This window comes from Doryrhamphus excisus, linkage group LG8, assembly GCF_037039965.1.
Source record: "Doryrhamphus excisus strain RoL-2023G ecotype Guam linkage group LG8, RoL_Dexc_Guam_v1.1, whole genome shotgun sequence".
In the NCBI taxonomy this organism is placed as follows: Eukaryota; Metazoa; Chordata; class Actinopteri; order Syngnathiformes; family Syngnathidae; genus Doryrhamphus; species Doryrhamphus excisus.
The window spans coordinates 20,363,228-20,389,352 of NC_136364.1; the positions used below are offsets into that span (position 1 = coordinate 20,363,228).

The 26,125-nt window shown below is 39.4% G+C and overlaps 1 protein-coding gene across 2 annotated transcripts; it reads right to left on the reverse strand.

Annotated features, from left to right (window-relative positions):
- Positions 1-409: 409 nt before the first annotated feature.
- Positions 410-25,714, reverse strand: porb (P450 (cytochrome) oxidoreductase b). 2 transcript variants are annotated; one of them, XM_078792994.1, is made up of 16 exons: positions 25,611-25,714; positions 19,064-19,245; positions 12,017-12,065; positions 9,115-9,243; positions 8,872-9,021; positions 8,280-8,404; positions 8,091-8,180; positions 7,847-7,945; positions 5,894-6,010; positions 5,669-5,787; positions 5,280-5,461; positions 4,103-4,252; positions 3,728-3,995; positions 3,477-3,622; positions 2,429-2,514; positions 410-2,114 (listed from the first exon to the last, which is right to left on the reverse strand). In XM_078792994.1, the coding sequence occupies exons 2-16, from the start codon at positions 19,231-19,233 to the stop codon at positions 1,970-1,972; spliced, it is 2,025 nt and encodes a 674-aa protein (XP_078649120.1). In that variant the 5' UTR covers positions 19,234-19,245; positions 25,611-25,714; the 3' UTR covers positions 410-1,969. The 2 variants fall into 2 exon arrangements, with proteins under 2 accessions (XP_078649120.1, XP_078649121.1); XM_078792995.1 differs by lacking the exons at positions 19,064-19,245; positions 25,611-25,714 and adding exons at positions 14,874-14,953; positions 15,060-15,276.
- Positions 25,715-26,125: the final 411 nt, after the last annotated feature.

Below are 26,125 nucleotides of genomic sequence, written 5' to 3' on the forward strand. Positions count from 1 at the left end.
TTATCTCTAGTAAAGTACATCTACTTTATTTATAGTACATGTACTTTATCTCTATGAAATTGATAAAAAAAAACATGAGCTCAAACATAGAGGGCTACATTAATTACAGCACACCAAACCTACCTTTATTAATGTATTTATTAACCTTAATTTAAAGCTACACAGTAGTTTGATGTGTACAACAGCAATAGATAGTATCTGATGTACTACATGCTCTTGTTTATTCATTGCCAAGTGTGTCAAAATTATATAATTGATTGATAAAATTACAAAAACATATGAATATATTCCAGATTACAGGCTATATTAAATCTTTTTATAGTATATTACTTTCTATGTACTTTATCTCTATGAAATTGATTTAAAAAAAACATGAGATCAAACATAGAGGGCTATATTAATTAAAGCACACCAAACCTACCTTTATTAATGTATTTATTAACCTTCATTTAAAGCTACACTGTATTTTGATGTGTACAACAGCAATAGATAGTATCTGATGTACTACATGCTCTTGTTTATTCAACTGTGGCAAAATGGAAATGTTAATAAAAAAAAATCAACTTTACTTTCTGAAATTTTATTTAATTTTTTAAAAAGACATGTCTTTGCGATCAAATAATTTCACCATATATATATATATATATAGAATATATAGGTAAAATGGAGAAAAGTCACAACAGTGAGGAAACACTTTTGTGAAATGTATAAATCCAATTATATAAGGCAGTGTTTAAAAGGCACAGGCAGCACAGGAATACATACTGTACTGTAGTTTTGACTTTGAATACACATGTTATAGTACTCATGTGTAATGAATGGAGGGGGGGGGGGGGGGCAGGAATTCTGCTGGGGCCCCATTTCTTTTGGGTCCCATTGCAGTAGGCCCTATACCAATGGAGACCAGCTTGTGTAGCTTTAGCCTAACCGCTAGCGCCACCCCACCTGCGAGGGGATGTGTGTTCATATTTTCTTCAGTCAAATGCATCAAATACAGATCATTTCAACGCTCTAACTCAGAATATTAACATTATATCTGTACATTTTCATTCAGTATTTTTTTTTTAAATGCATGCTTGTATGTAAAACAAAATACAGAAAAAAAAACCTTCTTTGCATCACGTGCCTGCCTCTAAAAAAGTAAATTAGTATCATATGCATAAACAGAAAAATGTCCCTTGTCAAAACAGAGTTGAACATTATTAGTACCTGTGCCAGTTTGCTCAAACATTTCCCTCCGTAATCTTTTTTTTTTTAATTTTTTAACAATGAAATAAACTACTGTATAGTGTTAGCATGATTTCAATAAAAACTGCCTGCAGTGATTCATTCATATTGCAGTGTTATACAAACAGCAACTGTTTTGTTTTTTTTAAAGCATGATGAATTCTAAATATATATATATATTTGCATAATTTGTGTTCAGTGGATTAACACAATGAATAAAAGCAGTTTGGGGATCCATGAGTCAATAGTTAAAAAGCTGCGTAACTTTTGTCCCATTCATTAAATTCATCTTGAAAGAGTAAAATAAAAATAATTTGAAATGATAGCAACATGTTTGCATTTTTTAAATTTCTGTACCATGACTGAGTCTCCCTTTTTTGGGGGGGAAAAAAACAACAACCAAGAGTGATGTGCTATAATATATAACACACTGTTCCACCCAGTCATCAGAGACAAAAACAGTGGCGCTGGATGACAGACGATAAGTTCTTCTGGCCCAGACGCACGATATTACATAGATTAGTCGACAATAGCTGTGCAATGGCTTTGCTAAATAATCTGCAGAGGTAGGGCTTTTTCCTCTTTAGCTTCATGACCCAGAATATGAATAGGAATGTGTTTAATGTTTTCATTTGCAGTCCTGATAAAATAAGATATAAAAAAAAAAAAAACAGACAACACTAATTAAAAACGACCACTAGAGTAGTTAGATGGAGGCCTCGGGCTGGGTTTTTTTTTTTTTTTAACTCCAGACGTCCTGCGAGTAGCGTCCCTTGGTCATCAGTTTCTTGATGTATTCTACGGCCTGCGTGCGTGCCATGCCTCCGAGCTCTTCTGCGATCTCGTAGAAGGCCGTCTGTACATCCTTCGCCATGTTTCTTGCATCCCTGAAAAGTCAAACATAAAGAATTGAGTTGAAGGTTGTCAAGTGCACCACCAGGGGGAGACAAACGCTCACATACTGAACATAGAATCTTTGTTTTTGTTGTAAATAGCTTATTATATTACATATTCTGCCCCATTTGTGTTAATAAAAAATTAAAAATGATGTATATTTTACTGAAGACCTAGCTGGGGGTGCATACACAGCGTCTGTTCCAGTTTTATAGTTATGTTGTTCAAATCAGCTGTGGTTTAACATCTTACAAAGATATAAAAAAAGTTGATATTGAACAAAAATTGATAAATGACAAATACATACCCGCAAATGTAAATATGGGCGCTGTCCGAATGAATGAGCTTCCAGAGGTGGTCCTTATTTTTCTTCAAGAGGTGTTGGACATAAACCTTGAGTGTAGAGAAATCCAAATGAATTCAAATTGAATTGACAGAATTAAAATATGAACCACTATTTCTATGTGGCTCTTTTTATGTATACATATCTATACATATACATATATATATATATATATATACACACACACACAAAATAGCATCCAATTAATTTTTAATTTTTGTAAAATGTAAAATTTTCTTAGGATAAAATTTAAAAAAATAAAAATTGAAAATTTAAAAATTAAAAAAAATAACTTAAATTATATTAGGAAAACAGGAAGTGAACAAATGTAACAGTTACTGGTACCCATTATGTCATTGGATGGTCATATCACCTCATACTTCGGAACGAGGTACATTATTAAAAAATAAAATTAAAAAAAAAACTTAAACTGTATTATGGAAAGCAGGAAGTTATGTTAGGATAAAATTAAAAAAAAAATTAAAAAAATTTTAAATTAAAAAATTTTAAAATAAAAAAAAAAAACTAATTTAAATTATATTAGGAAAGCAGGAAGTGAACAAATGTAACAGTTACTGGTACCCATTATGTCATTGGATGCTCATATCACCTCATACTTCGGTACGAGGTAAATTATTAAAAAAATAAAATTAAAAAAACCTTAAACTGTATTATGGAAAGCAGGAAGTGAACAAATGTAACAGTTACTGATTGTAAAAGTACCAGATGGAGGGGTAGGATTTAATAAGCTTTGCTTCTTCCTACTCCTTTTGGACATGTGGAACTGTGAACTGATTATGGGATGCATTCAATTGTAATCTGATGCATGTTCAAATGAAATAAAACCATTACCATTACCATAACCACTCTAACCCAACATTGTAAACAAACCTGAGCCCAGGGAAACTACCACAAATAAGACTGGTATCTTGTTAAAAGTTGTGTGACCCCGGAGTAACAAGAGCAAACGTTTATTCCGGTGGATGTTAGGACAGCGGTCTAAAAACGCTACCTTGTATTCCTGGTCCCTGGAGAAGGCAACGTTAAGCTGCGTTAGGACTTCATTCTTCTCCGCCTCCTCCAGCTCTTCCTGGTAGAGATAATCTTCATTCTTATGTCGGCAGCCAAAGTACATCACCGTCTCGCCGACTTCCTTTCCTGCACACGGATGGCAGAGACACGACGACAATATGTGAGGTCATACTTGCTGTTGATGATCTTTTAGGTTTAACGTGAAGGGAATACTACGTTATGTATAAATACCTTGCTGTTTGAGCCAGCCCCTCTCCTGGATGAAGCCCATGAAGGGAGCAATCCCTGTGCCAGGACCTATCATGATCACCGAGATGCTGGCCTTGAAGGGCAGGCGGAACTGAGATTTGCGGATGTACATGGGAACGGTGGACTTGTGGCCGTTGTCGGTCACGAGTTTGTTCTTCAGCCAATTAGTGGCCACTCCCTTGTTGGTGCGGTTTGTCTTTGTCTTGTATTCCACCACCACAGCACAGATGTGGATGCTGTTCGGGTGAACCTGTGGAACACGGATATAAACATCTTAAAAATCGGTATAAACAGCAAATACAATTTGTAGAATCAAACTAAGAGCGTTATTCACTTGGTTGTTGAAGAGAGACTTACTTTAGAGGACGAGGCTATGGAGTAATAGCGAGCTTGGAGACGAGGCAGGAGCTCACACAGGTGGTCAATGGGGGGCCGTAAAGAGGGCATGTCCTCAAGGATGGCGAGGATGTTTCTACAGGGCTCCAGCACCCAACTCTGGTAGAGCGCCTGATAAGAAAAGAGCAGGAAAAAAGACAAAAGTCATTAAATCGCATAAAAAACTTAAAAATAGTACTTTTTTTTAATAATAAAGTAGGGTTTATTTTTAAAAATATCTACTTTAAAGCTGCACGGTGTTCGAGTGGGTGGCGTGCAGACCACACAGCTAGGAGACCCAAATTTAATTCCACCTTCGGCCATCTTACCAACTTACCACTTCCACACGGATAGGGAGGATAACTTTTAACAGTTATTTAACCTTTAACATGAACATTAATCAAACGTAATAATTTTTTCTGGGTCCATGATACCATACAGCATCCATATCAAACTTGCCGCGTGTTTGAGACCCCTGACTTAAGGCAATATTGCTCAGTAAAATGCTTAAAACCCAGTAAAACTCGATAATCTGTGGAATGTGGGAGGAAACCGGAGAACACTGGCTGGAGCCTATCCCAGCTGACTTTGGGCGAGAGGCAGGGCACATACAGGATAGACAAACAACCATTCACACTCACATTCATACCTATGGACAATGTGGAGTCGGCAATTAACCTAGCATGTTTTTGGAATGTGGGAGGAAACCGGAGTACCCGGAGAAAACCCACGCATGCACGGGGAGAACATGCAAACTCCACACAGATGATGCCGAAGGTGGAATTGAACGCGGGTCTCATAGCTGTGAGGCCTGCATGCTAACCACTCATCCACCATGAAGCTCCCGGGTCATTCGTTCATTCGTTCGTTCGTTCGTTCGTTTTCTACCGCTTATCCTCACGAGGGTCGCGCGGGGTGCTGGAGCCTATCCCAGCTGTCTTCGGGCGTGAGGTGGGGGTACACCCTGGACTGGTGGCCAGCCAATCACAGGGCACATATAGACAAACAACCATTCACACTCACATGTGGGAATGTGGGAGGAAACCGGAGTACCCGGAGAAAACCCACGCATGCACGGGGAGAACATGCAAACTCCACACACAGAGACCCTAAATTCATCTTCTGCAAACAAACCACCAACCCCCCCCCACACACTGACCTTTCCCTGGGGTGACGAGGACGCCATCTTGCGCATATTCTCCTGTTCTTTGGGGTCGGAAGCGTACTGCGCCAGCTCGTAAAGCACGTTGGTACGAGGAGGATGCGTGATGTCGAGGTAGTGTGTTAGAGCTGTGCGGTACGTCGTCGGGCAAGGGAACGGGTGTTTCTTATTGGACTCCTCTGAAAAAATTAACAGAATTCCATATGTAAAATTAGTCACATAATACAAATACAGCTCTATAAACTGGGTACTTATTGATAATAATAATTGCAGTATCATAATTATAAATGAGCTGACAGTGCAAACATAGATATCAGGGATTCCTGGATAGATTGGAGGGAGGAGCACGTTAAGTCAGAAGGTACTTTGCGCCGTCAATGCCGTACCATCAAGGTTGTTCAGAGAGATAACCACATCAAGGTCCACTCCAAGGATCTGCCCCAACTTGTTCACCAATGCCGCGTCATTTGATGGGAAAACAGCCACATGGTCACCTGACTCGTATCTGCAATCCCACAATGTCACAGGTTAGACTTTGCCCATACTATGACTATGATATACTTATGATACATAGAACCAGTATGAATCATCTTGATTAGCCGCTGAGTCACCTGATCTTGGAGCCGGAAATGTCGAGTTCAAGGTGCATCAGGTGCCGATCGCCTCCTTTGTTGAGTTTACGGTTGACGGTGACCGGGGCTAAAAAGGGGTTCTTTGAATCAAATGGCCTGTAAAATGAGAGGGGGGGGGTCACTGTTATGCAAGATAGTGACACGGTGCTTTAAAAATAGTACCATGTGTCAAACAAAACATTGTGTGAGTACATGTGTGTCTTATTATGCTTTTGTTGTGAAAATGTATGTTTCAGTATCAAATGTTTACATTAGGGCGGCACGGTGGTCTAGTGGTTAGCGCGCAGACCTCACAGCTAGGAGACCTGGGTTCAATTCGATAAGCGGTAGAAAACAAATGAATGAATGGTTGACCCGGGAGCTGCATGGCGGGCGAGTGGTTAGCACAGCTAGCCTCACAGCTATTAGACCAGGGTTCAATTCCACCCTCGGCCATCTCTGTGTGGAGTTTTGCGTGGGTTTTCTCCGGGTTTCCTCCCACATTCCAAAAACATGCTAGGTTAATTAGCGACTCCAAATTGTCCATAGGTATGAATGTGAGTGTGAATGGTTGTTTGTCTATATGTGCCCTGTGATTGGCTGGCCACCAGTCCAGGGTGTACCCCGCTTCTCCCCTGAAGACAGCTGGGATAGGCTCCAGCATGAATGAATGTTTACATTAAATCAGTGGTTCCCAATTATATGTGTTTTTTTTGCAGCTTCCCCCCTTTGGGGGCTGAAATTATCTTCAGGGAGTGCCTGCCGCCCTGCCCCCACATGAAAAACTTCTCATGAAACATCTATCCATCCATTTTCCATACCGCTTATCCTCACGAGAGTCGTGGGTACGCTGGAGCCTATCCCAGCTGTCCTCGCGTTTTATTGAGTTTTACGATTTTAAGCGTTTTACTGAGCAATATTGCCTTAAGTCAGGGGTCTCAAACACGTGGCCTGCAGGACACTAGTTTGAGGCCCCCGCCTTGATATGAAAGTTTAATGTTAGTGCGGCCCGCGCAAGTTTGATGTGGATGCTGTATGGTATCATGTACCCAGAAAAAAATATTACGTTTGATTAATGTTCATGTTAAAGGTTAAATAACTGTTAATAGTTATCCTCCCTATCCGTGTGGAAGTGGTAAGTTTTTGGCTATTTAAGTTTAAAGGAAATAACTTGAAGGCTACCGTTTAGGTCGCTAGCTCTCTAGTTTGCGAGTTAGCATGTGTCTCAAGACCCTGCAGTTGCGCAATATGTTGTAAATAAAAAGAGTATAAATGTGACTATAGTCGTGTTTTGTCATGTCTACAGGGCTCTAATAATGCTTTGTTCATTTTAATCTGAAAAAAATAATTTGTCTACCCACCAACTATATGTGGTTTCTTAAGTTTTTATTATTTGCAGTTTTATTATTATTATTATTATATTTATTTATTTATTACTGATTGATTTTCTTTATTCTTGATTTGTTTATTTTTCATCTTATTTTGTGCAGAAAAATAAAGATAAAGATATTTAATAATAATAAAGATATTTGATAACAGTGGAATGTTTTATCAGAGCTTTTCTTGTAGAAAATCTGAACCAAAGCACTGAAAAAGTTTGTATATTTTTCTGTTTTTAATAAATGTGTTTTTGGGTTTTTTTTTGAAAACCTGATGCGGCCCCGCCTTGCCCAGACCCTAGCTCCAGTGGCCCCCAGGTAAATTGAGTTTGAGACCCCTGACCTAAAGGGTTAATAATGAAACATTTTTTTTTGGTCCAAGTGCATTCAGGTCTAGTGTCCACCTTTTGACCAAAAGATCCGTACTAGCAATGTCAATGACCTCTAGTTCATTTTAATCAAACCAAAAACGCACCAAAAATCTACAACATTAAAAAATGTCCACTAGGGGGCAAAAAGTTCAAATTACCTTTAGTAACTGCAGACATGCTCATTTCTCTGGCATCATACTTACGGCTTCTGGACCTCAAAACTCTTCAGACGGCCAATCTCTCCAGTGAACACTTTATTCATGTTGATGTCGGCGTGCTCCTTCAGCTCATATTGTCGTATGCTACTCGAGAACAAAGCAGTCGGTTATCTTGAAACATTTAACATTTCAGAGAAAGTGTCATGCTAGAGCTTCTTGTGTAACATTGTGTGATAGGATTAAGCGGCGGCATATTTGACTTGTGATGTTAACGTTTCTGTAAATCAACCTCGAGTCATCTCCTAAGGCTTCCACTCCAAAGTGCTCGCAGACTGCGGGCCAAAACTGCTCTCGCCATGAGACAAAGTCCTCTTCCAAACTGAGAGCCAAAAGAAAAAGATGTTTCAATCAATATTAATAAGTAACAACCACAGAGATTAATATTAAAGTCAGTGTAACTTTTTTTTTTACTACTTACTTGCCATCATCATCTCCTAAACCAAGGTCAAAGATGCGCTTGGCTCCGAGTTCTTCCAACCTTTTATCCACATATTTCCCCATTGCGTTGTAGTGTTCATATGTCTTGTTGCCCAAAGAAAATACCTACAAGAAGCCATTTTGACATTTTGATGATAGGACATTGCTACATATTTCATGAGGCAGATGACATGTTATATACAAAAATACGGAAAAAGATCCAAAATTAACTGTGACTTGGTGTTTAAAAAAAAAAAAATCACTACAGTGGCAGAGTGACTATAAATCCAATGCATTCCTCCCAATGGGATAAAATTATAACTTTGTAGGAAATGGTTTGAATTTTTTAAAAACTGACAGAGAGAACAAAGAGTAGAAACATTCACTAGCATCAACAGAGTTGCGCAATCTCACGGGCCACTGAACAAACTGTTTGACCCAGTATGTTCCTCATTATGGGGCATGACCACCAAAATCGCTAATTACTTACTGAATCACTTACCATTATTCTTCAGAGCTGTTTGACTATATTCCTATCTATTTATTTCAATAAAAAATATATTGATAGAAAAAGATCTATGATAAAAACTCACCGTGTAGTTGAGTCCAGATAGGTCTTCGCCATTTTCCTGCAGCCAGTCATAAAAATCCTGGGCGTTATCTGTGGGGTCTCCTTCTCCGTAAGTTGCCATGCAGAATATGGCTAATGAGTTTTTGATCTCAGCTAGACGAGACAGTTCACCCTGAACAACATGACATCAGGGACAGAAAGCTTTGACTAAAACAATGGTTCATTATAAATATTGTGCTATAAATATTTTTATAATATAATTTACCATGTCATATTCCTCTGGGTCGGCAGCCATTCCTTTCATGCCGTAGCGTTGAGCATCTTTCGACAATCTGTTGGCAAATTCCTCTGCTGTGCCCGTCTGGGAGCCATAGAACACAATGATGTTCTTGCTCTGGAGTTAGGTGGACAAAGGTCAGAAATAAAAGTTAGGACAGTAGGATTAAATATTTTAATCATTTGAACATGCATCAGATTGCAATTGAATGCATCACATAATCAGTTCACAGTTCCACATGTCCAAAAGGAGTAGGAAGAAGCAAAGCTTATTAAATCCTACCCCTCCATCTGGTACTTTTATAATCAGTAACTGTTACATTTGTTCACTTCCTGCTTTCTATAATACAGTTTAAGTTTTTTTTTGTTTTTTTTTTTAATTTTTAAATTATGTACCTCGTACCGAAGTATGAGGTGATGTGACCATACAACGACGTAATGTGTACCATAGTAAGTGTCAATATAGTGATATATATAGCACATGATGACTGGTTCAAGACTCTTCATCCTTGTATTTAGCAAACATAAAACTAACATACACTGACAGTAGAATTAAATATTTTTAGCTAATTTACATAGTGTTCCTGGTTTTGTTGCCAAGTGGTACTGGTGCACTGCACAAAGTGGGTGGAACTACGGAGACTACAGGTATGTCCAAATTCTTCAACTTCACTTTAAATCAGTAGCCAGACGGCAGAAACTTGGACAGGATATCAGGACAATAAAATAAATGATTGAGGCCCGGACCTCAACCCTACAGAACATTTGTGAACTCGGCATAAAAGCAGAGTCTGAGCCAGGAAACCTACTAATTTAAATGAACTAACAATTATCCAAAAAGTCATTCAGAGTAAAAGAAACTAGGGGACAAAGGTCTTTTCCACTAGCGTCATAGTATTCGAACAATTTGTGGCAAAAATCACACAATTTTTTTTTTATTATTCTTTCATCTTAATCCAAAGTATGACATATGCGTGGTTGCATCAGCAGGCAGGCCCCATTCAGTAGTGAAGTTGTTCTGAGTCTTATGATTACTTTTAAGTGTGAATACGCCACATTTAAAGCCCATGTGACCGTATGATGATGTGCACCAAATGGTTGCGTCACACTTAGGTGCACCACAATTAAGGAGATCCGACACAAGGCCTCCATTAGAAATTGCCTTTATGAAAGATAATAACTCTAGCGTTTCCCACAGAACTACATGACATCATCGGGTAATAAACTGTATGCTTTGGCATACATATTAGAATAAAACCATTTCAAAATAGGCTATTGTATTGAGTCGATTCAGTCTGCTGTCATAGTCTATTTGCTCTATGTGCTGTTGTGTTATGGATGTTCTGATCGGGTATTGATATTAGGGACGATATCAGCAAAACAAAACAAATATTGGATTAAAAAAAATATCAAGGGGAAACTCTCACGGGGACAAGCAGGCATAAAAGCAAAGCCCAAATGCTGAAAGAAGTAACTGTTGCCGATTATTGTTCTCTGAGGAATACCACTTGTGCAAGCCTTTTTGAACATTCAACACTATAAAAATGGTAATGGTTTTATTTCATTTGAACATGCATCAGATTACAATTGAGTGCATCCCATAATCAGTTCACAGTTCCACATGTCCAAAAGGAGTAGGAAGAAGCAAAGCTTATTAAATCCTACCCCTCCATCTGGTACTTTTACAATCAGTAACTGTTACATTTGTTCACTTCCTGATTTCCTAATATAATTTAAGTTATTTATTTTTTATTTATTTTAATTTTTATCCTAACATAATTTTAATTTTATTCCTAACATAATTTTAATTTTATTCCTAACATAATTTTAATTTTAATCCTAACATAATTTTAATTTTAATTTTAATTTTAATTTTAATTTTAATTTTAATTTTAATTTTAATTTTAATTTTAATTTTAATTTTAATTTTAATTTTAATTTTAGTCACGTACCGAAGTACAAGGTGATATGACCATACAATTACATAATGGGTACCATAGTAGTGGTAATGGTTTTATTTCATTTGAACATGCATCAGATTACAATTGAGTGCATCCCATAATCAGTTCACAGTTCCACATGTCCAAAAGGAGTAGGAAGAAGCAAAGCTTATTAAATCCTACCCCTCCATCTGGTACTTTTACAATCAGTAACTGTTACATTTGTTCACTTCCTGCTTTCCATAATACAGTTCAGGGTTTTTTTTGTTTGTTTTTTTAAATAATGTACCTCATACCGAAGTATGAGGTAATGTGACCCTACAATGACATAATGGGTACCATAGTAAGTGTCAATATAGTGATATATATAGCACATCATGACTGGTTCAAGACTCTTCATCCTTGTATTTAACAAACATCAACTGCTTGTATTGTTTCTTGAATTGGCTCATCGTTGTGCAAAGTAACCAACAGAGGTATGTATGATTGTGCTGATATCAGCATCAGCCAATATTCAAAGCTGCAATATTGGTATGGAATTGAACCAACCAACCAACTAGTTGTTGCTGTATTATACTCCTAATTATAGTCATTTTTGTCATTTCCTGTTCATAGTTGACTCCTCTCCGCTGTAACAGGAGTTCTATTAAAATGTACCTCAAGCACCTCAAAACAAGCGTTCCCACAAACTATGGAGTAACAATCAAAACAATAACTCATTTTAGTGCCTTGCTTAAGACAACCTTTACAGTGCTAAGGATGCTGACTGACAACTTGACTCAACAAGTCCAAAATACTTTTGTTTTCTTGAACGTATAAACCCCCCCCCAGTCCCAGGGCACTACTCCTTAAGGACTCCGATACATTCCTACAGTTTTTTCCCACCGATGGTTATCGAGGCTAACATTGAGAATCTGCAGCATCGACGTTGTTTTGGCGAACAGGACTTACCGTTTTCTTCATTTTCTCAATGAAACTCGTCTCTCTCGTTGTGGGTGCTCTGGGGAACAAAACATGTGTTACACATTAGGGTAATATTAACTAATACATGGATAATTATTATAATCGGTTAAATATGTGTTTAGTGGCAAGTTGTCATGTCAGTCATGTTCTAAAAATAAACATTATTAGAAAGAAAGAAGGGGAAAAAAATATTCAGATTTTTTTTTTTGTCATGCTACTTTTAGAGCCACCATCTTTACTTTCAGTTCAGTGTATGGGTAGATGAAGACTATTTAACCACATAGATGACGTTTCAATAGATTACATCAATATACATTTTCATTTATCACTACAGCCTTGTCCACAATGTTGCTTAATTATTATTTTCTACAAATCAAACAAGCGAGTGGCAAAATAGGGTAGAAATCAAAGCAAGAAGCAAAATAAAAGGTTGTGCCGCTTCATTCATGATCAAGGGGATCGGCGGCAGCTGCAGTTCAATCAACGGTGCAATAAAAAATTTGTGTATTTTATCAGCGCATCAAAAAAAAATGCAGAGTACATGCACACAGAAGTATCGACTGACACATATGTATATAATTCATCATTGCTATATTCTCACTTCTTTAAAAAACTTCAATAAATACAAAAAATATATAAAAAAAGTAACATCCGGCCATATAACAAATAGCAATATAGATTATTTACACATCTTTCTGTGCATTCATATATGACTTTACTCATCTGTACACACTAGTCATTATTTGCACTATGACCCATTGATCATTGCACTAAAATTAATATATCTGCTCCTGCATATACTCCTGTGCAATACCTTGTGTATATTTTGGATATCTTGTATACATCTTGTATATACAGTAAAGTCTCGTTATATCGATATCGGTTATAACGAATTACTGCTTATTACGATACTATTTTCATTTCCCGGCAAATTTCTAGTCTTTTATGATATAATTAGTTCCGTTGGTACGATACCCGGTTATTATGATAATCCGGTTACTACGATGCCCTTTTCATCTCCCGCCAGCCAATTTGGTCTGCTTATATCGATACAAAAGCAGCTTAAATCAATCTTTGCTTCAGGATTTCAATACCAAAAAAGAACACGGCAAACTGCTGCTTCCAGTTTATTTTTCACACTTCCACCACCAGAGCGCAGCACACACACCGATTCCCGCACTTCCTGGTTCACAGGTCATGCTCAACCCGCCCCACATAGCTGGCCAAACACATGCCTGCAACAGAAGAACCAACTGACATAGCATACACACCTATTCCAACGAAGACACAAGCGTACAAATACATGTATTTAATTGTGTTGTATTCAGATATCTTTTTATCGCTTGCAATAATCACTGTTTTTCATATGTACATGCTGGCGTTCGTTGGTTCCTCTGTTGCAGGCATGTGTTTGGCCAGCTATGTGGGGCGGGTTGAGCATGACCTGTGAACCAGGAAGTGTGGGAATCGGTGTGTGTGCTGTGCTCTGGTGGTGGAAGTGTGAAAAATAAAGTTGACTGGAAGCAGCCGTTCGCCGTGTTCTTTTTTGGTATTGAAATCCTTAAGCAAAGATTGATTTAAGCTGCTCGACATTGTTCTATAGTATAGAACAATGAGTGCATTATTGCCCACTTTTAATGCAGTTCGGCGCAGGATCGGATATATCGACAGTCCGGTTATATCGATATTTTTTCAGACTCCCAACAATATCAATATAACGAGACTTTACTGTATCTTGTTAAATTGTCTTTTTTACTCTACTTTATATACTTTTTTTGTTTTTTTAAACTTGACTACTGCACTGAAAAAAGAAGCTCTCCAATTTCGTTGTACATCTTGTATAATGACAATAAAGCCCATTCCATTCCATTCCAGCAATAATTTCTGTTCTGGTTGAGTTAGTTTGATGCCGTCCGTTGAGCCTCAAGGTGCTCACCCATGTTCTTCTCTTTCAGTCACCATCTTTCCTTAACGCTATGAGCAATGTCTCCAGATTGTTATGACCTTTTTTCATATAAATCATATTTTCACCATATAAATTGAGTATCAAGTACCCCGAGTTGATACAGGTATCTTACTTAGCTGTAAATAGGACATGTAAAAAAACTCTTCATACACCGTCATGTATCGAGAATGCACAGCTTAGCCAAATTGCCTTAAACTTAAGGAACCCATTAGACATTTCAGACATGAGAATTGGATGCCAAACGCTATAAAACAGGCTCCTGTGGTTCACACTTGTACTCCAGATCGCAATGTAAAAAGCAGACATTTTGCCCTCAAGCTCCAACATTCCTGTTAGATTTACCAGAGACTTTCCGGACATTATCAGATCAGGTCTGGGAAGTGTCTGGACTGAGATGCAGCAAAGGTAAACCAAACCGTGGAGGACACGGGGACAACTGGAGAGTCTTAGTTTTAAAAAAAGCTAACTTTCTGTGCAGCTGCCAGCTCAAAATGTTTGACTCCCAAGTTCTTCTTCTCTCTGTCGCTGTCACAAAAATGAAGCGGAAACCGAAAAGTATTTATCATTTTTTTTGGGTCCGGTTAGAACTTTGACACCCGTATGTGAACTAACCATTACAACATGCTTTCAAAACACTTTAGCAGAACAAGCTCATTGACCCAAACAGTGAGGCTTGTGTAAGCTAGGTTTTCTTTTTTTTTTGTGACTCATTATTGATGAAAACATTACATTTTGTGGTTGAAAAGATTTATTCTTATATAACTTTCTGGAAACACTGGAGTCAAACCAATGCAGTTCATTTCTAAGCATCGCACCGCTACGCACCTCGAAGTACCGTAACGTTACGGTCACAGTGCGTTTTCGAAGCAGGTTACTAACCTTTCAGCAGCATCTCTCCTGTCCTCCGGCAGGGAGAAAACGCAGCCCATGGCATGTAGCCCTGCAGCTCAGCTCGGCCGCTATCACCGTTGGCAAGGCAACGCCACACGATAGAATAAATACAACCCCAATCCAGAAAGACACTAAAAAAAAAAAAGCTTCACAAAAGACGAGGTCTGCCTTTACCTCGGAGGCTCCAACATTATTTGAACTCGGCCTCTTCCTGTGCTGCTCCCCGAGTCTTGTTACGTCTGTTTCTCATAGTCGCTCAACAACACTGCAAAGCCCTTGTCAGTGTCTGGACACAATGGTGGGAAACTGACTTCCCCATAAAATGCAGCAGAGTTGCAGACCCCGCTCTTTTTGACTCGTACCAACACACACACTGAAGCACTCCGGGGCTGAAAATGCCTCTCCCCTCGTTCCCCGCCCCCCTTTTTTCCCCTCTCCAGCCTGAAAGGTGTTAGAACGAAAAAGTCTACAAGATCCATTCTGAGGATTTGGCTAGTCAACTAACCAAAGCCACTCCTCTGTGGACCACTAAAGAAGGGGTAGTGGTGGGGGGGCTGAATGGTAGATTTTTTTGTCCCCCGCCGCCAACTCACTGGAGGAGAGAGGGGCATGCGATTGCTATGGCAACAACATTTATCATAAAAGGATTCCATTTGTGACAAGGCTCTGCTCCAATGGCAGAGTAGCTTAGCTAACGCGCACACACACAAAAGAAAAAAGCAGGGGAGAGGGGAAACATTGGGGGGGGGGGGTAACTTGGGGGAAGAAAGGGTTGCTTGTCTTTCGCCTCAACTTTCCACCTTTGGAGAGGCCTCACAAAAGAAGCTTGGCTCCTAGCCTTCCGAGGGGTTCAGGGCCAAAAACAAAAGCACAGGAAATACATGGAAGACTACGCCTCCTTCAAAACAGTTAGGTAATCATCGCTCTCTTGAACGGCGACAGCAGGCCATCTTGGCACTTGTTTCATTTTTATGCTCCCTTCCTGTAACCCTGCAATTCCACAGATAGCCTAAAAACAACACACGCATCCTGATGGTCATTCCTTTGGGAATCAGGATTCACGCACCAAGTCAGGATCTTACTAAACCAGGGGTCTCAAACTCAATTTACCTGGGGGCCACTGGCGCTAGGGTCGGGGCGAGACTGGGCCGCATCAGGTTTTCCAAAAAAAAACGCATTTATTAAAAACAGAAAAATGAATAAACTTTGCTTTGGTTCCGATTTTCTACAATAAAAGCTCTGATAAAACATTCCACTGTTCTCAAATATCTTACTTTTTATTTTTCTACACAAAATAAGATGAAAAATAAATAAACAAATCAAGAATAAAGAAAATCAGTCAGTAATAAATAAATAAATATAATAATAATAAAAGGGCAAATAATAAAAACTTAAGAAACCACATATAGTTGGTGGGTAGACAAATTATTTTTTTCAGATTAAAATGAACAAAGCATTATTAGAGCCCTGTAGACATGACAAAACACGACTATAGTCACATTTATACTCTTTTTATTTACAACATATTGCGCAACTGCAGAGTCTTGAGACACATGCTAACTCGCAAACTCGAGAGCTAGCGACCTAAACGGTAGCCTTCAAGTTATTTCCTTTCAACTTAAATAGCCCAAAACTTACCACTTCCACACGGATAGGGAGGACAACTATTAACAGTTATTTAACCTTTAACATGAACATTAATCAAACGTAATAATTTTTTCTGGGTACATGATACCATACAGCATCCACCACATTTGGCCCGCGGGCCACGTGTTTGAGACCCCTGTACTAAATCTTCCTTCAGTGGCTCAACTTAGACCACAGGGTCAGCATATCGTCAGGGGATAGGTTATTTGTGTTGTGGTAGGGGTGGGACTGTAATTATATTTAGTTGTAGGAGAGTTGAGTGGAAACAAACCAAACCTCCATCGCTCTGCTGATAAGCGACTAGGAAAGGGACCAACCCAGGGAAAGCTGGCACGCTTTGACATAAAGGAGGAAGCGGCAGAACAAAACAGACAGACAACTCAAAAGTTCTCATACAGACCATGAAAAGCGATCCGGGTTTAAAAATGAAAGGCGAACTAATACTTGTTTGACTGCACAGCTCAACTGGAGTTTTTTAGTTTTTTAAAAAAAAAGCGCTTGGATTTATGATTGCCTTTCCAGATCAGGGAAATGTGGTCACTAGCAGCTTAACACCAAGAGTCGGACATGCATCCCTTTCCTGGCTGCTCACTATAATATGGCGAAAAGCAACACTTCTACATGAATAACAATAAAAAACACCATCTATATACGTATCTATGGCTAAGTATTGAATTGCTGTGGGAGAATGACACAAAACAATTGAGAACCACTGGCCTATATGAAGTATTTTCAAGCATAAAAAATATTTTATAGAAATATAAGGCATTCAATACGACATATAATCAATGTCTTTGAATTAAAAAAAACTAACTCAAAGACAGGCTGCACGGTGAGCGAGTGGTTAGCGCACAGGCATCACAGCTCGGAGACCCAAGTTCAATTCCACCTTCGGCCATGTCTGTGTGGAGTTTGCATGTTCTCCCCATGCATGCATGGATTTTCTCCGGGTACTCCGGTTTCCTCCCACATTCCAAAAACATGCTAGGTTAATTAGCGACTCCAAATTGTCCATAGGTATGAATGTGAGTGTGAATGGTTGTTTGTCTATACGTATGTGCCCTGTGATTGGCTGGTGAGCAGTCCAGGGTGTACCCCGCCTCTCTCTAGAAGACAGCTGAGATAGGCTCCAGCACTCCCGCGACCCTCGTGAGGATGAGCGGTAGAAAACAAATGAATGAATGGTTGACCCGGGAGCTGCATGGTGAACGAGTGGTTAGCACACAGGACTCACAGCTAGGAGACCCGAGTTCAATTCCACCTTCGGCCATGTCTGTGTGGAGTTTGCATGTTCTCCTCGTGAATGTGTGGGTTTCCTCCCACATTCCAAAAACATGCTAGGTTAATTAGCGACTCCAAATTGTCCATAGGTATGAATGTGAGTGTGAATGGTTGTTTGTCTATATGTGCCCTGTGATTGGCTGGCCACCAATCCAGGGTGTACCCTGCCTCTCGCCCGAAGATGGCTGTGATAGGCTCCAGCACCCCCACAACCCTCGTGAGGATAAGCGGTAGGAAATGAACAAACGGCTCTGGTGGCAGTCAGCATGCTTCCATTATTAAAGTGCATGTGTGCAATAATCATGCTGTCTAATCAGCATCTTGATATGCCACACCTGTCAGGTGAATGGATTATCTCGGCGTCGCAAACAATATTCTAGAGGAATAGGCCTTGTGTGTACATAGATTTTAGTTAACGAAAGATGAGAGCAAAAACAAAACTTGTGTTTATATATTTGTTGTGTTTACTGTGTTAGCTTCTTTCCTGAGTGAACAATGGGGAGGGTTACTCGCTGGCAAGTCACTTTTATTGCAAATGTTGCAAAACAAAGCAGTGATCCTCAATCGAGCAGGAACATCTGAAGAGGGAGGAGTGAGCTGGTATAGCGTATAATAATTTTTCTGTAAGCGTTATGGGTGTCGCCATTATTCACATTTATTTTCTATTGTAACCACCGCAAATAGCAGGGATCTACTGTATAACAACAGAGCGCATTATTTATGTGTTTGGGTTGTGAACGCTAAACGTACAAGTCAGAGGTACGGCTGCATAAGAATCAGCTGTAAATCATTACAGTCATCCATTGTAGAGACATGCACTGGGTATTGGACGACTAGCAACCGTGCTCATAAAGTCTGAAGTGGTTGCAGAGGGTCCACCAGAGCCCGACGCAGACCCGCACACAACAAAAGGTCCTCCTGCACTAAACCTGCTCCATAGTATCTGCATGCTGAGGTCTTACTCATTCCCAAATTTTGTCCACATTTGCAAGTGCAGCAGGTTGGGAACAGGGCTTTAGCCGTTGCCAGACGGGATGATCGCATCGCAAGCCTCAAACTCACCACACCCTGTCAAGTGCTCGCCCCCAAATGCCACACAAGCGCCACACTGGAGAGACATTTTTTTGAGGCACGACGGCGCAGGGGATCAGTCGATACCAATATCAATACCAAGCTTTTTACCACTTCCACTTCGATGGGAGCACATACATCATACAGTATATTTCAAAGAAACAAAAAAAAACACTCACATTGTTTCAAGCTTCTTGAATTCTGGGATGGGTTCAGGCTTCTTGCGGGACATCAACCAATATATGACAAGACCAACAATCAGGGAGAAAAGGAACAGGTCAAGGTTGCTGAAGAGGGGCTCGTCCTCATCAGTCATGGCTTGTGTTTGAGTGGTGGTCTCAGCGTCCATGTCTGCTATCCGCTAGCCAGGGAGAAAAAAAAAAAACAGGAAAACTTTTCTTAGAATATATACATATACTTTTTAAAATCTCATTATAGGAATGTATACCAGGAAATAAGAAATGAATGTGCAGATCTTCCAGAATCTGCACCTATTCAGGCTGTATTTTAGTGATGTTACAATGTTACAATTCCTCGGCTTTCCAAAATGGTCTGTTCTAATTAGGGTTGGGCAATATGGACCTTAGCATATATCACAATATTTTTTCGTATAATAAAATACACAACAAAGTGGCTAACCTTTCTAATGGGATGTCAGCCTCTGCACGCATTGCTACTAAATCGTCAATAACTAGTAATGCCTGTCCTCGTCATTAAGGAACATGTAGTCACCCATGCAATTCCAACTGCATATGTCGATATTGTCGGGGAGGGCAGGTCTACAGCTTGTATAAAATAAATAAATATAATAATAACAATAAAACAGCAAATAATAAAAACTTAAGAAACCACATATAGTTGGTGGGTAGACAAATTATTTTTTTCAGATTAAAATGAACAAAGCATTATTAGAGCCCTGTAGACATGACAAAACACGACTATAGTCACATTTATACTCTTTTTATTTACAACATATTGCGCAACTGCAGGGTCTTGAGACACATGCTAACTCGCAAACTAGAGAGCTAGCAACCTAAACGGTAGCCTTTAAGTTATTTCCTTTAAACTTAAAAAGCCAAAAACTTACCACTTCCACACGGATAGGGAGGATAACTATTAACAGTTATTTAACCTTTAACATGAACATTAATCAAACGTAATAATTTTTTCTGGGTACATGATACCATACAGCATCCATATCAAACTTGCGCGGGCCGCACTAACATTAAACTTTCATATCAAGGCGGGGGCCTCAAAATAGTGTCCTCCGGGCCACATTTGGCCCACGGGCCGCATGTTTGAGACCCCTGGTCTAAACCCTCAGGCACCATTTCTTTCTTGATTTGTTCACCAATGTGATTAAGATATTGCAGACAATTACCAACCTCATATTTTCAAACTAGCGTCCTGCGGGCCACATTTGGCCCGTGGGCCATAAGGTCTACAGTTTGTATTCGGGAACACCCGTATAAGGAAGTGCGGCTCACTGTCACGCCACAGGGAACCAGTGTTAAAAAAAAAAATCCTTGAAACCAAACATTCAGAGCCATCCCAAACCTCGTTCAGGGCTTATTTCCGAATGTGTAAACCTCATTTATCTGAAACTTTGGCATAATTTAACATGATAATATAAAATTTTAACTACATTTATTGTTAAGAAAAGTAGAAAGAGCATTATAGGTCCGCTTTAAGTTTAAAGACCAGCAATCGGGAGATGGTTGTGATTCTAAGAAGGAAACAATGGAGGTGAATGAACAAAGGAGGATGGTATAGAACTGGTTAAACTGCACAGAGAAATATGATGACTAACAGATGTGACCAATGTTCTATGTTCTATGTTCTCGATACAATGGCAGCATTTGTGTAGACGTTATTGGACAATTGGCTCAACTCGTGACTTTGCAGGTTACCGGCGTGAGCGGCACGGGAATACTTTCAATGTCGCTGCAGACTTGCCAACATGAACAAATTTAACGTACTCCTTTTAATACACTCGTATGTTTCGCACCTCTCCATTTTGTTGCATTTCATAGAGAGAAATAAAATCATAGAGATAAATAAATAGATATTACTAGTCCTCAATAATATTTGCAGTGAAAGCATTTGTCCCCTGGGGGGGCATAACAGAAAATAACTGACAACCGCTACTGAACTACAACAGTAGCACCCCCTCCAAATTTGTGTGCTTAAGTAATAACCTATGCAAATGAGGCGTCAGCTGGAAGCCTGTTAGCACGTTCCCGAACGTCATTCATTCATTTTCATTTTCTACCGCTTTTTCCTCACAAGGGTCGCCGGGGGTGCTGGAGCCTATCCCAGCTGTCTTCGGGCGAGAGGCAGGGTACACCCTGGACTGGTGGCCAGCCAATCACAGAGCACATATACACAAACAACCATTCACACTCACATTCATACCTATGGACAATTTGGAGTCGCTAATTAACCTAGCATGTTTTTGGAATGTGGGAGGAAACCGGAGTACCCGGAGAAAACCCACACATGCACGGGGAGAACATGCAAACTCCACACAGAGATGACCGAGGGTGGAATTGAACCCTAGTCTCCTAGCTGTGAGGTCTGCGCGCTAACTACTCGACCACCGTGCAGCCCAAAGACAAAACAAAACAGCCAAAAACGTACCACTTCCACACGCAATAGGAGGAGAACTTCTTTTCACTCTATCATGTTGGACTGGAGCCTATCCCAGCTGTCTTCAGGCGAGAGGCGGGGTACACCCTGGACTGGTCGCCAGCCAATCACAGGGCACATATAGACAAACAACCATTCACACTCACATTCATACCTATGGACAATTTGGAGTCGCTAATTAACCTAGCATGTTTTTGGAATGTGGGAGGAAACCGGAGTACCCGGAGAAAACCCACGCATGCACGGGGAGAACATGCAAACTCCACACAGAGATGGCCGAGGGTGGAATTGAACCCTAGGTTCCAACATACCCGGCGACCGAAGTGAGGAAAAGCAGCGTTGAAGATGTATTGATCTTGATATCTTTCTGTTATAAATAATCTGTTATGAATAAAGGCATATCTCATCTTTCTGTTAGATGTCTTATCAAAGTTGAAAGATAATATTTCCATTAAACTACTGTTTTTAAATCAAGTGAGTCACATTTAATGACATTGCAGTACATTTTTTTAGTGCATTTTTAAGGACATCAACTGAACAGATAACTTTGAATGCTTTGATGTCCTATCTCAAGGTCGATAGCGCGAGTTGTCATGGCAACATGTCTCAATGAAAAATATACCTGCTTTGTGAAAACGGAGCTGTATTATTCTTAACTTTAGTTACAAATTCCTTTTTAAAAGTGTACTTTTTAATCATTATTATTTTTTATATGACTTTCTAAAACCTCTCTACAGACAATATGGACCAAAGAAATGTTTTGTGTTTTTATTTGTCCAACTTCTTGACAGATACAATAGTTCCAGTTGAGATCAATTTCAACATTTATTTCTTTTCCGTTTAGCACGCTTCCCAAGCAAAGGGCAACAAGGAGAAAGTTAACTATTAAAAGGGTAGTCGAGGTCAATACTTTGCTTTAATATTCCGCAAACATATGCAGTTGAATAACTGGAATTACGCTCTTTAATATGTTGGCCTATGACCTTTGCCAAAACATAACCCTCAATATAAGTTCTCTAATGCTGCAAAAATAGCCAGTAGAGCAGGGGTCTCAAACACGCGGCCCGCGGGCCAAATGTGGCCCGCAGGACACTACTTTGAGGCCCCTGCCTTGATATGAAAGTTTAATGTTAGTGCGGCCCGCGCAAGTTTGATATGGATGCTGTATGGTATCATGTACCCAGAAAAAATTATTACGTTTAATTAATGTTCATGTTAAAGGTTAAATAACTGTTAATAGTTATCCTCCCTATCCATGTGGAAGTGGTAAGTTTTTGGCTATTTAAGTTGAAAGGAAATAACTTGAAGGCTACCGTTTAGGTCGCTAGCTCTCTAGTTTGCGAGTTAGCATGTGTCTCAAGACACTGCAGTTGCGCAATATGTTGTAAATTTAAAAAAAGTATAAATGTGACTATAGTCGTGTTTTGTCATGTCTACAGGGCTCTAATAATGCTTTGTTCATTTTAATCTGAAAAAAATAATTTGTCTACCCACCAACTATATGTAGTTTCTTAAGTTTTTTATTATTTGCAGTTTTATTATTATTATTATTATTTATTTATTTATTCCTGATTGATTGATTTTCTTTATTCTTGATTTGTTTATTTACAGTGAAGAAAATAAGTATTTGAACACCCTGCTATTTTGCTATTTCTCCCACTTAGAAATCATGGAGGGGTCTGAAATTTTCATCGTAGGTGCATGTCCACTGTGAGAGAGATAAACTAAAAAGAAAAATCCAGAAATCACAATGCATGATTTTTTAACAATTTATTTGTGTGATACAGCTGCAAATAAGTATTTGAACACCTGTGTATCATCTAGAATTCTGACCCTGAAAGACCTGTTAGTCTGCCCATTAGAAGTCCACCTGCACTCCATGTATCATCCTGAATCAGATGCACCTGTTTGAGGTCGTTAGCTGCATAAAGACACCTGTCCACCCCATACAATCAGTAAGACTTTAACTTGTAACATGGCGAAGACCAAAGAGCTGTCCAAAGACACCAGAGACAAAATTGTACACCTCCACAAGGCTGGAAAGGGCTACGGAGCAATTACCAAGCAGCTTGGTGAAAAAAGGTCCACTGTTGGAGCTATCATTAGAAAATGGAAGAAGCTAAACATGACGGTCAATCTCAATCGGAGTGGAGCCCCATGCAAGATATCACCTCGTGGGGTCTCAATGATTCTAAGAAAGGTGAGGAATCAGCCCAGAACTACACGACAGGACTTGGTCAATGACCTGAAAAGAGCTGGGACCACCGTTTCCAAGGTTACTGTAGGTAATACACTAAGACGTCATGATGTGAAATCATGCATGGCACGAAAGGTTCCCCTGCTTAAACCAGCACATGTCAAGGCCCGTCTTAAGTTTGCATATGACCATTTGGATGATACAGAGGAGTCATGGGAGAAAGTTTTATGGTCAGATGAGACCAAAATAGAACTTTTTGGTCATAATTCCAATAAGCGTGTTTGGAGGAAGAAGAATGAAGAGTACAATCCGAAGAACACCATCCCTACTGTGAAGCATGGGGGTGGTAGCATCATGCTTTGGGGGTGTTTTTCTGCACATGGGACAGGACGAGTGCACTGCATTAAAGAGAGGATGACTGGGGCCGTGTATTGTGAGATTTTGGGGAACAACCTCCTTCCCTCTGTCAGAGCATTGAAGATGGGTCGTGGCTGGGTCTTCCAACACGACAACGACCCGAAGCACACAGCCAGGAAAACCAAGGAGTGGCTCCGTAAGAAGCATACCAAGGTTCTAGCATGGCCCAGCCAGTCTCCAGACCTGAACCCAATCGAAAATCTTTGGAGGGAGCTCAAACTCCGTGTTTCTCAGCGACAGCCCAGAAACCTGACTGATCTAGAGAAGATCTGTGTGGAGGAGTGGGCCAAGATCCCTCCTGCAGTGTGTGCAAACCTGGTGAAAAACTACAGGAAACGTTTGACCTCTGTAATAGCAAACAAAGGCTACTGTACCAAATATTAACATTCATTTTCTCAGGTGTTCAAATACTTATTAGCAGCTGTATCACACTAATAAATTGTTAAAAAATCATGCATTGTGATTTCTGGATTTTTCTTTTTAGTTTATCTCTCTCACAGTGGACATGCACCTACGATGAAAATTTCAGACCCCTCCATGATTTCTAAGTGGGAGAAATAGCAAAATAGCAGGGTGTTCAAATACTTATTTTCTTCACTGTATTTTTCATCTTATTTTGTGCAGAAAAATAAAAATGAAGATATTTGAGAACAGTGGAATGTTTTATCTGAACTTTTCTTGTAGAAAATCGAAACCAAAGCAAAGTTTATTAATTTTTCTGTTTTTAATAAATGCGTTTTTTTTTGTTTTTTTTTTTGGAAAACCTGATGCGGCCCAGTCTCGCCCAGACCCTAGCTCCAGTGACCCCCAAGTAAATTGAGTTTGAGACCCCTGCAGTAGAGCATACATTCAACATTAGATGTTTGGAATTAAAGTGGAAACTTGTCAAGGTCAACCTGCTGAAGTCCTACTCGTCCATATTATGAAGTCCCAAGTGATAGATTGACAGTCATATTAAACTTAGTTGCTAATTCACATGTAACAAAGGAGGCTTTAAATGTCTGCTAGGTCACATGGAAGATGGATTGGACACGAAGCAGAAAATCGAGCATTCGACAATCAACAAAATTCCTTATATGAAAATGTTCCTCTCAAAACACCTCAGTTTACTTGACTGAAGTGCAGCTAAACACAATTTCAAAACACACGGCGAGTGGTTTTGATTTGTTTGTAACAAAACGTCCAAAAACGGTATAACCAGCGGTACACTACTATTATCCACCATAGGATATACACTTTAAGTCATATATTATATCTTATACAACGGCAAGCAAACCTTGACTTTAGCCTCACATTGCGTAACTAGGTCTACACTTTTAGCCATTTTAGCCTCAAGTAAAACAAACATCCTGTATTATTTAGGGTTTAAATGGCAGTGGCTTACCAAAGTCTACTTCCAATCAACTGCCATTCAGTCAAGATAAAGAGAATTGAATTAATCTTGAGAGAAATGTCATGCTTACCTTTTCGCCGATCAAATTCACGTTCACAGTGCACTCAATGCGGAAGGAAACTTTACGCCATGTAGGATCATACCATCTCAGTGCTGGACGCGGGGGTGCTCGCTTTGGGTATTTAACGTAAACTATAGAAAGCGGTATTTTTTCTCGACTTTTCCAGCAATTATAATGTACTTTGATATTGAATTTTGTCGAATGCGACAGTGCAAAACATTTTTTTTGTATATTTAAAAGCCGAAACGAATTTCGAAGTAAGCCTCCCTAGAAAAACATTACCCAATATCTTTACACTATTGTAACCCTCCATGATAGATTACTGCTGAGGCACTGTAGAGCAAGAGTCACTGTTATGTAATCTAGTCAGCAGAACACATTGTGTATCAATGACGAAGTGACACATGGGCTCATTAAAGTTGTTCTCCTTAAATATGGCATCTTAATACTGTATTCCAAACGCAGAATCAGCCCTTTAAAATTAAAAATTTTTTAAAGCCCTTAAAAAAATTTACTGTATATAA

Bases quoted from the DNA above. Each gene is read 5' to 3' on its own strand.
- porb (XM_078792994.1), bottom strand. From the start codon at position 19,233: ATGGACGCTGAGACCACCACTCAAACACAAGCCATGACTGATGAGGAC. The intron at 8,181-8,279 runs GTAAGTAGTAAA...TTTGGCTCTCAG, and splicing joins TTAGGAGATGATGATGGCAA to TTTGGAAGAGGACTTTGTCT. The intron at 3,623-3,727 runs GTATTTATACAT...ATCCGTGTGCAG, and splicing joins GGGCTGGCTCAAACAGCAAG to GAAAGGAAGTCGGCGAGACG.